At 38.4% G+C, this 13,515-nt stretch overlaps 1 protein-coding gene across 1 annotated transcript in view; it reads right to left on the reverse strand.

Annotated features, from left to right (window-relative positions):
* Positions 1 to 13,515, reverse strand: part of SPTLC2 (serine palmitoyltransferase long chain base subunit 2) — a 77,463-nt gene that overhangs the window by 52,373 nt on the left and 11,575 nt on the right. Inside the window, exons 3-6 of the mRNA XM_054635023.2 lie at positions 6,785 to 6,939; positions 5,596 to 5,744; positions 5,140 to 5,264; positions 389 to 482 (exon numbers count right to left, since the gene is read on the reverse strand). Of these exons, the coding sequence (XP_054490998.1) occupies positions 389 to 482; positions 5,140 to 5,264; positions 5,596 to 5,744; positions 6,785 to 6,939 (523 nt within the window). The remainder of the gene's footprint in view (positions 1 to 388; positions 483 to 5,139; positions 5,265 to 5,595; positions 5,745 to 6,784; positions 6,940 to 13,515) is intronic.

Genomic DNA, 13,515 nt, shown 5'->3' on the forward strand with positions numbered 1-13,515 from the left:
CCTAGACCACTACCAGATTGCATCATTATGTGACACACTGTTAGAATAATCTAACCATGCTGAGTTACTCAAGCATGGTAGGACAAGAAACAATGTTAAAACACCAGTGTCCCTAGACTTGCCAAAGGGTGGCATATTCTCCTCCATATGCAGAAGATGTAGGCCAGAACAGCTTCAGGATAAAAGTGTTATTAGTTGGGACTGAATACATAAAAAAAAATCTGATTCAGGATGATTCAACTTCCAGTAGCAGCAGTCTTCTGACCTTTTACATAACTAGCATTGATTTCCTTGCATGAAATTGGATTTTCAGTTACTAGAAGATAGAAAATATTGCATCTGATCTATAGCATCTGCAGAAAAGCAGAGTTCACCATCTGATACTTACTGTTGTGCTTAAAGATTCGAATAGTTGCTCCTGACAGTCTTGCTCCAAGCACTAGTGATGCATGATTCAGTTCATCACTCAGAATCAGACAGCCCTGAATTAGAAGGGGAAAGAAGAATATATTAAAAGGTTATGTTTCACAGCCAAGCATGTAAAACCCTTCAGCTCTGCAGCGCTTCAAGATCACTTAAGAAAAAAAAATTCCAACATAAATGCAGGTAACTCCAACTACTTGCAAATTCCAACTAGTCCAGGCAAGACTGGATAAGATCCAATTTGCAGCCTTAGTATGGCAAATAAAAATACAGAACTGCTCTTAACTGAAAGAAACACTAAAGTTTCACTTTTCCTGGAAGTCCTGCAGCTGAATCTCTGAATATCTCATGCTGTTGATGAGTACTCATCCTCCTATGCAGTCAGGTATAATAGGGAGCAGAGCAGCTTGCCACAGTTGACTCAGCAAGTCGACAGTGCTGCTAAGAAACAGGACACCAAAGACCTAGGTTAAAGGCCTTCTCAATGTTGCACTATGACTTTCATTAGGAGGCAACCACTGACTAAACCCACATGTAGATGGAGGTAATATACAAGAGACAGAAAGTGGAAAACAGAACTGCATGATGAACTGGAGAAATTTTCTGACGCCATTAAACATGATACTGAATTAATTTGCTTTTTCAAGAAAAGCCCAGAAGATAAATCCTTGGACAAACATTAAAACAGGATATGTATGTTTTGAGAGCAGTGATGATTACAGGTCAATAACTGATATGCTGAACATTCAGTCACAGTATTATCACTGTGGGCTACAGGAGTGTATGTATATTGGGGGATTAATACATAAGGAAGCAACAATATTTCTAAATAACCTTGGCACACTCCAATTACTATGCAAACATGCTGCAATTTTAGAAGTAACTTTGCTCAGTTAAAAATCTAGAAAGGGTGTCAAGATGCTGAACATCTGACACTGAAGCATGGTCATTACATGCTTCTCTAATAACAGCTTAATGAGGGAGGAATCAAGAGGATTTCTCTGCAATGGGAATTACTAGAAAGGACTGTCAAAAGCATTGCTTATAGTTATACCAGGAGTGTCCCATACAACAGGAGTACTTTGTCCTAGAGTTAACCTTATTTCCCTCTAGTGCAGAGTCTCAAAGTCTCTGCACTAGAACTGTGATGCCCCTGGAAACATTCTACATTCTGAGAAAGCCAGAGACTGGTTTTCCCCAGAAAATGCCGCAAATGCCATGTGTTCATACTGCTGCTACAAACATTCACATTACATGTTTCATAGACTTTGGCATATGAAGTATGGAAATTTCCAACTAGTGTTTGCTCTTTAGAACTACTACATCAGACAGAGTACGTATATATCAGAGGACATTGCTGTTAAACACTACTGTATCAAGAAAAGTGAATATAATAATCCAGTACTAGTATCTTCCTTGAATGGTAGAAAGCAGGAAAAGTGATAGTTAAAAAAAAAAAGAAAAGAAAAGAAGAAATTCATTGCCTAGAAAAAGCTTTTCCATAAAAACAAGGACAAGCTTTTGGTGGAGAAAGTAGATTTAACATACTGATGAGCAGCAGCCTCTTTTCACCCTCTGCTAAAAGGACATTCAATTAGAAACAAATTAATTTGAAATTGAAGAAGTAGTAACTAGTCTAGTACTGTCTGCCACTAGAAAGAGGGCAATGGATCACATAAGGCACTGGCACAGAATGGCCATCACTGATGGTTATATGTAAAACTGAGTGATGCTACTACAGTGATAAGACTTCAGTTGCATTTATCAGCAAATTTACATCTGAGAAAGCATTCAGGACAAGGCTAACAGGAACTGGACATAACACAACTTGGGCTCTAGAAAAATATGTCACTGAAGAACAAGAACAGGCTTACCACCACATCCTGCAAGGCCCACTGAAGAGAATGCCACATTTTACTACAGAGTGCTATGTACATGAATTGTGTAATTCAGTCCTGAGCACTTAATTTTACAATTCACCTATATGTGGAAATTAATGTGCTTTCTTATAACAAAAAAAAATCCTTCGAGCATCACTGTTCTAACTCAATTGTATAGTCTCTCTCCATCCAGAGCTATGATGAAAAGCTCTGTGCTAAAGGCAGTACAGAACAGTGCTATTACCTAGTTATACTGATTATATTAATGGTACTTAATCTAAAACAGGTAAGTTTGAGAGTCTAGCTTAGCCTCAAATGGTCTAACAACCTCTGACGAAGTAACCCTCAAATGTCCCATTATCTGTGGTCTAGACTCAGCATACTTGGCAGTGAGTGTATCAGGCTCCTGACAAACTGGCTGTGAACAGAGGGTCTCTACTGCTGAAAACCACCAGGTGCAGAAACATCTGATTTTAGTGATGCTTTAACAGTGTTGAAACACAGCTTTCAGTCTACACCAACTATACTTATTTTCAGCATGTGTTTAGTAGAGGCTGCTGTTAGCAAGGCATAGTGAATAAAGATCAACTAAATAATGATGAAGCTTTTGAATTCCTTTTGCTGACTAATACTGATCAAATTATGGCATAGAGATGGATCCAGTCACTGTATATGTTGTTATTAAAAGAAGATTCAGTAGGAACACAAACTAAGTGCTTCAGGATTCCACAGAGTAGAAAAAGAACAGGTGGTCCAGTATATGTGAGCAACTATACTCAGCAGCTTGTTTTTAGCTAATCAAGTAATAATACAGGAGCCTAGAAAAACTTGGAAGATACCTTGTGTTCCAAGCAGCTTTACAGTTGAAAATGTAAGTAGGACATGCAAAAAGACACAAACAGTCATTAAAAAAAAACAGCCCAAGAGTTTAATCAAGCATGACAATCTCTGAGCTTTACTGAGGACTATCAAAGCATTGCCAAACAGGTAGTGCACACTCAATTAATTATGTACTGGGTGGTGCCAAAATTCAGGATTTATGTGTCCTTATTTGCAGACAATGAAGAAATCAAATGTGCAGTGAGAAGCAACTTCAGGCAGCCAAAAAAAACATTCAGTGAACATTCTGAACAGCAAAATGGTTCATCTGACAAGAACTCTCTTCTTTACCAGAGTGCAATTTCTGTTTGGAGTATTCACTTGAGTATAAGGGCACCTGTATTGTTATGAGGCAAAAGCTTCTTACTACTTTATTTCAAGAAACTACAAGAAACTCAGAATCCTCATGACTAACCCAGCAGGCATTCCTGTACCATTCATGACAAGAGTTGGTTTACTAGAGTGAGCAGCATAAAAAAGGTATGTTACATGCCCTGAAATTTACTGTTCAGATTCCCTTAATGGTTGTAAAACCTGCTGAAGTTCAAAGGTGAAAACTCAGGATCTGAGTAAGGTGTCTCAAGGGTATTCTCATAAGGTATTGAAGATATAGAGGGCTCCACATGGAAAAAAAGATTGAGTAAGTTTGCAGGAATGAGTCATTTGTAGTGACAACAACGAGCAATCTACTTAAATGTACCTGACAGTGTGTACTGAATCTGAAAGGTCTCACAGAAATTATGAATAATTTTTCTGTTGAACATAAAACTGGAGAGATGTGGAAAGACAAAGAACCAAAACATGCAGGTAAAAGACATTTCAGAAGCAACATATGTTGCTCAGATTCATAGCACTGCAGAAGTATTTGACTCCAGAAAGATTAGATTTGAAGCACTGAATTTCTCTCTAGCATCAGACTCAAAGAAGTTTTTTTTTTAATATGCAAAGCATTTGATACTTAAAACAGACCAAAAGAAAAGGCCCATTATGTAGACAGTGCTACTTCCTTGTTAAAAAAAAAAAAAAAAGAAAAAAAAAAGAAAAAAACATACAGGAAGACACTGCTGCTAATGCAAAAGAAAATCAATCACCGGGAAAAGCTGTCAGGAAGAACAAGGCAGCAAATTTATGATCTGTAGATATCAGACATGGAAGATTTAGGAAGTAATCTCAGGAAGTGAAAAAAAATAAATTAAATAAAAGGAAAATAATTCAAAATAATTCAGTAGACAGGGGCAAAGAATTCCAATAGACTAGCAGTATTAGGCAGACAGTGAATCATTTGCCAAAAAAAATCCAACCTGTTCCAGTACTTGCACTATTTTACTCTAAGGAGGAGCTAAGAGAACATGTATTTTGCATCAGAAGAAGCAAAGAAAAATTTCATTTTTATCTGATTTTCCAATAACTAAAATAGCACTGGTGGAGAATACTATACACTCAGACTAATTGTCTCCTGTTTTATGGGGCACACAATAAATATCATGAGTCTTTACAGTTAACCTTATTTCCCTCAAACAACCTTTCTGCTTCTTCCAAGGAAGGATTTTTTAGCTGTCACTCAAAGATAATAAATTCTCCATGTACCAATATGCAACTCAGCTTATCTGTGTAGTTGACACAGTCGGTTCTTAGTGTTTCAAAAGCACCAAATCAGCCAATCAGTCTGTTAATCAGCCACCATCTCACACACCAAGGAATAGCCTGAGGAAGCAAGCCTTAACATGCCAGGCTTTCTTCCAAAGAGAAAGTTCTATGCTGCTACTGGTGCCATGGATGCTGTTTCCCAAAGAGATTTTTGCAATGGTTAGAGATGCATTCTGTGACCTACAGTTTCCATAGAGAATATCTGCAGGGGCTGCCACTGAGGAAAAACAAAAGCAAACAAGTAGCTTTTAGAAAAATTAACCACTAGAATCTTTGCTAGGTGAGCTTTTGTCGACGACTTAAGCCATACCTTGCCAACTAAAGCAGGAATGTTCATAGAGTTGGTTGCAAATCCCATTCCATATGCCATTGCAGATTCCACACCTAGGAACCTGGCAACTAGCTTTTCCAGCTCCTCATGCTTGTCCAAGTTTCCTGCACATAAAATGAATGGGAAATTCAGAGTAAGGAGAAGCTTTCACTACTGCTAAATTCTACAAAGAGATTTTCCACCAACCAAGCTGTGCTTTATTTAAAGGCCCATAAGGGAACACTGAAAAAACTCCATATATGAAAACGTAAATAAAACAACTGCTGTGCAACATAAACTAAATCCAGGAAGTCAATTTGTCTTCACTGAAGTAAAAGCTGCTTTATCAGTTACACTAAAGTTCAATGCTGAAACAACTAATGTTTTAAAGACCTGCAATCAGATACAGACTTAGAAATAAACATTCAGGGAACACACTATCACCCTCCAACTTACCCATCTCCTGCCGGGTGCTGCACACCCCAGCTCCATACTGGGACAGAACTTTAGAAGCTGCTTCTTGGCAAGCCCCAGTCTTCTGTGCAAACCCAAGGTAGTTGTAGGAACCCATATTTATGATGTCTTTTATCACTCTCCCTGTGTATCTGTGTTTTAAAAACAGCACAAGTTAGGACACCCAAAATTTTAAAAATTATCTAAACCAGAAGATTATTACTTCACTTTCCTAGACTATACACTGAAATGTTAAAACTCAATAGAACCAAACATTAAATTATTTCACTACTGCCTCTCATCATCAAACTGCAACAATCAGTTAAAAAGATTCTCTCCCTATCTTACAATCTCAAATTAATTCCCAGAAGAGTTTACATTTACAGGTGAACTTGCTATCACACATGAAATTGCCTGAGGCTTCTCAAACCACCTGTTGCTCTGGCATGTTCCTCCCTCCATCCCAGAAACATACAACTTTTCTTTCAATTACAAAATAACATCTCTAGATCAATTAACTTGGCAGCCTCTCAAGCGGGATATCCTCTAACCACAGAAAGGAAACACATCTGGCACTTTTGTGCTAACAATACGTGACAAGGAAAATAAGGAAGAAGTTCAGCAGAAAAAAATCAAATTTTAATTCTTTTGCCCTTGAAAGCCAAGAAGAGATATAACTAGTTTCACTAAGCACTGTGCTGCAAACCTCTTCACATCAAACCTGTGATACGTCATTTCCAATTTGTAAAAATCCTTTCTTGTATTTCTCATTTTGTTTCTACAGACTACTTCAGTTCTGACTCAAAACAATCATGTCAAATTCAGTTCAGACAGCAGCATTTACTTAAAGTGGCAGAACTTCTTCTCAATCAACACAAAGTCACAAGCAGCAGCGCAATCCAATATATCCACACCAGGTATTAATACCTTTGTGCATATAATATTAATTTTATTACAGGTGTATGTCCAGGAAATCTTAATACAGTAAGGTAGCCAAAAGATTGTATCACCCTGGTGGCTAAATCTATTTCAAAAGAGCAAAATTCATTGATTCAAGCTGCTAGAAAGCTCAAACTTTCATAATAAAGCTCATAATTCAGTGCTCCTTTGACCTCACACCCTACAACTAGCTCTTAAGAGACCCTATATTTTAAGGCAGCTCTTGCAAGTGTTTTCTTCAGTTTTGACTCACGTGAATGTCCAGTTATAGTCATGGGAAACTCTCTCCATCATGTCCACTTTGGCCCCTGGCACACTGCAGATTGGACGGTTCCAGCTGTCCCGAATGCGCATGTAGAGGTTTCTGTTGTAGAAATTTTCAAAGTCCTGGTATAATGGGACAAAGTCCTGAAAACACATCAAAAGCACTCAAAGTAAAAGGAAAATATATATGACAGTAAAATAGGAGTAGCATGAATAATTCTTATCTGTCATTCTGGCATAAAGAAAAAACTCAGGAAAACACAAAATATAAAATAATCCCCTTCATTAAATCGTGGGCATATAATCTTTGCAGGAGAGCTACAGTCAGCCTCTGAGTTCAGCAGAGCAAGGGAACACGCAATGGCTTTTTGGCACCAAACATTGCTGTACTGAATACACAAAGACTTTGGAAAACTAAGGTACTCTACCATATTTTATTCTGTGCATAAGGAATGCATTTAATATAGCACCACTAGCATTATTCTACACATTACCATAAGAACCTTCCACAATTTTTTGTTTTCAATAGAAGCTAATAAGCTGCATTATGGTACCTCTCTTCTGCACAGCTTATCAACACTGAAGTCCCACATGATTTTTATGAATGAGCCTTTCCTGAATTTTAGCTTCCCTTCCAATGTTTTCCAGGAAAAGTAAGTCACTGCCTTGAATGGATAACACAAGAATGTCAAACTAACCGTGGCAGCAAGGACATCTGAGCACTCAAGAACATTTTTTTCTTGCCCCAAAGTCACAAGATTTCCTTTTTACTATTTAATTAAAGAAAGTTTGACATTTAGTAGAGATAAGAATGCACAATTCATTTGCTTCTGTTGGGTGGGGAAAAAAAATCACCATCTTTTTAATCATCTACAGAAGGAAAAAGTAGAATTTATTACAGAGGTATGAGCCAGCCAAGCATTTCTTCCTGTTTTTCACAAGAAAAATGCAAACATTGTGATGGGAATTTTATTTTTGGTGACAGTATGAGAAAGGCAGAGTATCTCACCAAGTACTGTAGTGTCAGACATTTGTACCACTAAAGCAAAACTGAGAGCATTTATGGCAGATGTTTAATAAAAACACAAACAGGCACTTACAAGCTCTTACTTACAATGCTTGCCTGTAGGAGTACTTTTTTCATTACCTTCCTATTTTAATGATTTAACAACCTTGCCCTTGCAGTTTGGAGTAAAAGAACATTTAGGTCCACACCTTTGCATCCTCCTACCAGCAGCTGCACAGAAAAGACCAAGCCCAAAAGTGCCAACTTCTAAGCAGATACAGCTGCACCTAAACCCATTTCTGATCTACCTGTGTCAAAAAGGCACAAAGATATTAATTTCCATAATTTCAACTGTGGAAACATAACCCAAATTTAGCTAGCCATCACTCTTTCAGAGAATCACAAGTATGTCCTTTCTCAAAGGGACAGTGGGAATAAAATTTCTAGGTCCTAAGATGCACAGAAGGGCAATTGTTTCTTCCATGTTCCTGTCCCAATTCATGACACAAAATCAAAATAATTACCTGCAATTGTTTCAAACCCTCTGCTATGTTACTTGTAGAGGGGTGGGGGAAGTGAGACCAAAAAGAAACACTGGCACATTAGAAGATCAATACTTGAGAGATTTGTTAAATCTAATTAAAATCTACTGAGATGCTTCTCAGTATTTTCACCTCCTCTTAACCATCTACACACAAGATTTAAGCTTTGCACAGCTATCCAAGCACACCAACTGTGTGAGTTGAGAAACAATTGGTATTTTAGCCAAGGTTCTTGGCTGGAAGGGGGAGGCTGGAAATGAGTCATCTTACCAACTCAAGCAGGTATGCCTGGGTCCATACAGCCCAGTCTCACTTCAGATTACTCATCAGAGGAGTTTTCTTTTGAAACCCAAGCTGACAAAGCCAGAACAGTAACAAGCTCAACTGGTGACTTAAGGACAATCATCCCCAACAGGCTGGCACCATCAGTATAGGTAACACAAGCATTTTCTTTTAAGAAAAAGCCAACATTATAACTAAGTTTAAAGTTACTGCGAGGTAGAGAAGTTCTCTGAACCTACTGAATTATGATAAAGAAAAAATATGTTTTAAAAGTCAACAAGAATTCCAGGAATAAATTATGGGTAAGGGAATGAAGGTTTAATATGGGACACTAGCTTTAGTTTTTTGGAGTACCAAGTTGTAGGACTGTAGTAAAGGGTTTTAAGTATAGGTGTCAGCACACTGTCAACTCCTTTGTTATCTATACATGTACTGCTCCCTCCAACAAACCATCCTCACATAGGCCTCATGAGAAAGTTCCTTGGAATAGAGCAAGCAGGATATGTTATTTTGGCATAATGCAAAAATGGATTGTCTATTTCCTCAGTGATCCTAACCCCACTGAGGGGTTCTCACGACCCACACATCTGAGAATGTAAAAAACAAAGGGTAAGGATATTGTGCCTTTATAAACTGATACTGACTTTTGGAGTTTCAGAGCCCTCTTTTGGAGCTGGCATACAGGAGCAGATGGTCTGCTGGTTGGTTTGGGGGCTGGTTTGTTTGTTTGTTTACCTCCTCCATCCTTCTACAGCGTGCCATTCCAGATGAAGAGTAGATAGAGTACAACAAAAAGACCACTTGAATTCCTCATGCTAATTTAATGTTTTCAATCTTTGAACCAAAAAAATTAAACACCTGGGGAGGAAGGGAAGGATGAACTCTATCAATCCATACTTTTCACCCAGAGGGCACTGGAACAGACTCCCAAGGGGAAGTGGTCACAGCACCAAGCCTGACAGAGATCGAGAAGTTTGGAAACCCTCTCAGGCACATGGTGTAACTCTTTGGGATGTCCTGTGCAAGCCTCAGTGTCATTGTGGGTGCCTTCCAACTTAGCATATTCCTTTATTTAAAATTTTTGACACATGCAACCACAGTGCTCAGCTGCAACAGCATCCTAGAGCTGGAAGTAACCACTATCACCTTTAAATCTTGTTACTGTTATCTTCAGATCTTATTATTTTTCTATGAAGTTCTGTCATCTTATTTCAGATCCAACACTCTTCCTAGCTGTAAGGGTCCCTAAGAATATCAGTCTGAGATTAAACAGTTTCATTCAGAGGAAAAATATTCTAGGAATTGCTTCTTTGAGCAATCTTCTGAGTAAACGGTCAAACAAATGCAACACTGGACCCAAAAGAGGGAGCAAAAGCAGCAAGTTCTTTCATTTATGGAGCTAAAAAAATCCTAAACAGCTCTATTCCTGCCAATTTCAGCCTAGAACACATCCCCTATTGAGGGGATGCCTGATGAAGAAATTGAAGTACTAGTGGTCTCCCAGAAGCCTCAAAAGCATAGCAATTTCAATGAAAAGCACAGCCAGTCAAGGGAAGAACAAAATTCTCCCTTGGGATACAACACCTTAGCATAGGTGATTTGGGAATTTATTATTTCATCATACTCTAAATGAATATTGCAACAAGTGAAGGTCATAATGAGAGCTTTGTAGCCTCTAGCTCAGGGCACAGGGACATGCAAATGCAGTGATTATGCTACTTTCAGAGCCAAGTTTTCACAGCATTGCACCTAAGCTAACAAATGGTGCCATGAGCACCAGCAGGCTTATCTGCAATTCACATAACGTTCTCTCTGATAACACACAGAGAACTGACTCTAAACAGAAATCCAGCAGACAACTGCAACAAATTCCAGGCCTCTAAAAGGAAGCAGAAAGACTAGTTTCACCTTGCTGTTGTGTGAGTCAAGGAAAGTGGAGCAATAGCTGTGGGTAGCCTTTGTATCATCAGGAGGCCCCTGATGAGCTACACAGATGCTAAGACAACACTGAACAAACAATTCCAGTTTACTGCCCCTGAAATATCCCTACAGCTGGACTCCTGTGAACACGTGTTTGAAAATCCCAAATGCTAGCAACATGTTCTAGCAGGGCAAGCTACAGAGCATGAAGCAGTATATTAGAGAGTTACCAGGCCCATTCAGAGTCACTCCCAAACACAAAACATGGAAGGTAATCAACAGGCAAATCAGGCTGGAGGAAAGGTTAAAGTGATTTTCATCCTGCCTGTAAAATCCTGGAAGCATTTTGCAGATTTAACTATATTTTTTGACTAGACAGCACATTAAATTGGTATGCATGAATTGATTCCAGGGTAATTGAGAATTGTTAATCTTGCCATTTACCCATGCCTAAAACAGACCAGTAATGCCTCAGAGAGGATGTGCTACACAACACTGGTTTCCAGGAAAAGCTCAGCTGGATGTATTTTAAACAAAGCCAAAACCCATGAAACTATTTCCTGGAAATCAGTACTAGCAAAGTCTGCCCCTTTTCACCCTTTTGTGTTTCAACACTGAGTGAATATTAGGCTTTCTTAGAATCATTCATATCAATGCATGGCTCTAATAAATTCCAAGGAATTTACCTGCCACCAGAAACAGCTGTAATTCAAACCTGTTCAAAATTCTGCTCTGCTTTTTAAATTTGCAGTTTTCTAGTTGTAATGCAGAGTAAGATTATACTATTAAGTGACAATTTAAGGAAGAACTTGCTCTACTGAAATAAACTGCCCTCCATAACATAGAAAAACTGAGTCTTTTCCTTGTGTTTGTTTTTAATACTATTTTGGACCTAAGTTTATGTTATGCTTTTAAATGTAAGCACCTTCAGAAACACACCACAGAAAATCCACATACGTCAATTCCATGATTTTCAGAACAAGTTCATTCAGCCCGTTACAAAATACTTCCTCACACTACATAATTTTGTAATTTTTTACCTATGCAATTATGAATTATTTCAAAAAGGTAAGGCTAATCCTTTTGCTTGATACTTAAGAAAATCATAATAACCGAGTTGGCTCTTGAGAATTTCAGTAATAAAAAATGTAAATTTCCACACAGAGGAAAGATTCCCACAAATCTGCCAGAAAGCAATCCAGTGTAATCACAGGGGTTCTCTAATTTGCACATATTAATAACAATAAAAAGGTGAGTTTTGAACCTTTTTTACACACTAGTACCTTACCAAAAGGTGACTGGGCTGTCATCCAGCAGAGAGACTCAAATATTGGAGAAAAGAACTTCAAAACAAGTAATTGAGCACACACATCTCCCTCCACCTCCTGCACCAAAATAACCCCTGGCTCCCACACTAGACATGTTGCAACGTGCTCTCATCAATTCATTTGCAAGCAAACAAAGCTTAAAGCAGCAAAGGGTGAGGATAAGTACTGTATGTTCTAGACCTCACGTGACTGCTTTTCTATTTGTCTGATATCAGAAGCAGCTATTACAACCTAAGTGCTAGAGACATGATTTGGGGAAGTACACTAGGCTGAGATTTCTCCAACACGAAAACTTCTTTAAACAGGATTTCCTATTTTTCATTCTTACGCAGTATTCACTGGCACTTCTTATTAGCTCCATCCACAGACATCCTATGTGCAAAACAAAACCAGAATACATGCATCTCCTCATGGGAGCTGTAACCAAGACAGAAACTGAAAGAGTTTCAATTCTTTCAGGGTAAGATGCAATGCTGAGTTAATTTATAAAAATATTCAAGGCCACATTTCTTTTAGGACTAGGATAACCGTTGCTAACAACCTCTGTGCTTCAAGGTCCTCTGTGGCAATCTCTACTGAGAGCCTAATATCAATAATGTGTTACTGAATTACACCTACTACCTCCTTTTTTCACTCACTCAGATGTCAGTTTTAGCAATAGTGTAAATTTAAACTCCTGTACTTTTAACCAATATGAAACGCGTTTTACTCATTAAACTCCTGTAAGAATGTTTTGGAATTTAGTGCCCTACTATGAATCTGCTTAATTCTACCTCACAGTGTACACAGAAAGAAGCTACTGTGAGGTCATTTTAGGCACTGGTCCTTAGCTACTGTAAAAAGATATGCACTTTATTCCAGTGCTGTCTCCAAAAAAAGGCTCCAAAGAAGCCTTCCCTTTTTTAGTTCTTTCCTGCCACCATTGATTATTTGTTTGCCTTACTGAGATACCCTTTCTGCCCCCTGTCATTTTCTGCTAGCCAACTGCTTGTGCGGCTGCACAGAGAACCAGAAACCAGCAACTGGAAAAGGAACTCCCTAACATTTTATAAGCCACATTAGCTCTCTAAAGCAGTTGAGAAAAATAGTTTGAGAACCCAATCAGCAAGAATAAGACCTTTGGAGACAGCTCACTGGTAGTCGCACTCTTCTAAGAGGGATCACATAAGGAGTTAGCAAAAATATACCTTGTGAACTTCATGTTTCAGCAGTAGCTTCCTAAAAACAAGTAACTCCAGTGGGGAATAAAGATCCCTAAAAATAATTTACAAGGAGTGAAAATCAGAATTATCCATTCCAGGCTAACTGCTGAAGCAGGCAAGACCTTTCACCTGGTAACAGAAGCTTTTGTGAGTAGGTCATAACATGAATTAATTCTTTCTAATCACTATCAGTGAGGCACGAGTCAGTACCTCAAATTACTCATCACCTAACCCGCTTGTGTTCTGGACTCCAAAAGAATTTAAAATTGTATAGCTTGTGCTCTGGATCTGACCCACAAGCTTCTCTTTGCAACTGCTTCAGATAAAGAGAATTAATAACATTTCTAAATCAAAACTCAGCCACCAGATCAGCATCAGAAAGCCTCCCATTGGTGTGAAACTAAAACCAGAGCCTTTCTTTAAGTACTGATGCTGGAATA

Source organism: Agelaius phoeniceus, chromosome 6 (genome assembly GCF_051311805.1).
Source record: "Agelaius phoeniceus isolate bAgePho1 chromosome 6, bAgePho1.hap1, whole genome shotgun sequence".
NCBI classification, from domain to species: Eukaryota; Metazoa; Chordata; class Aves; order Passeriformes; family Icteridae; genus Agelaius; species Agelaius phoeniceus.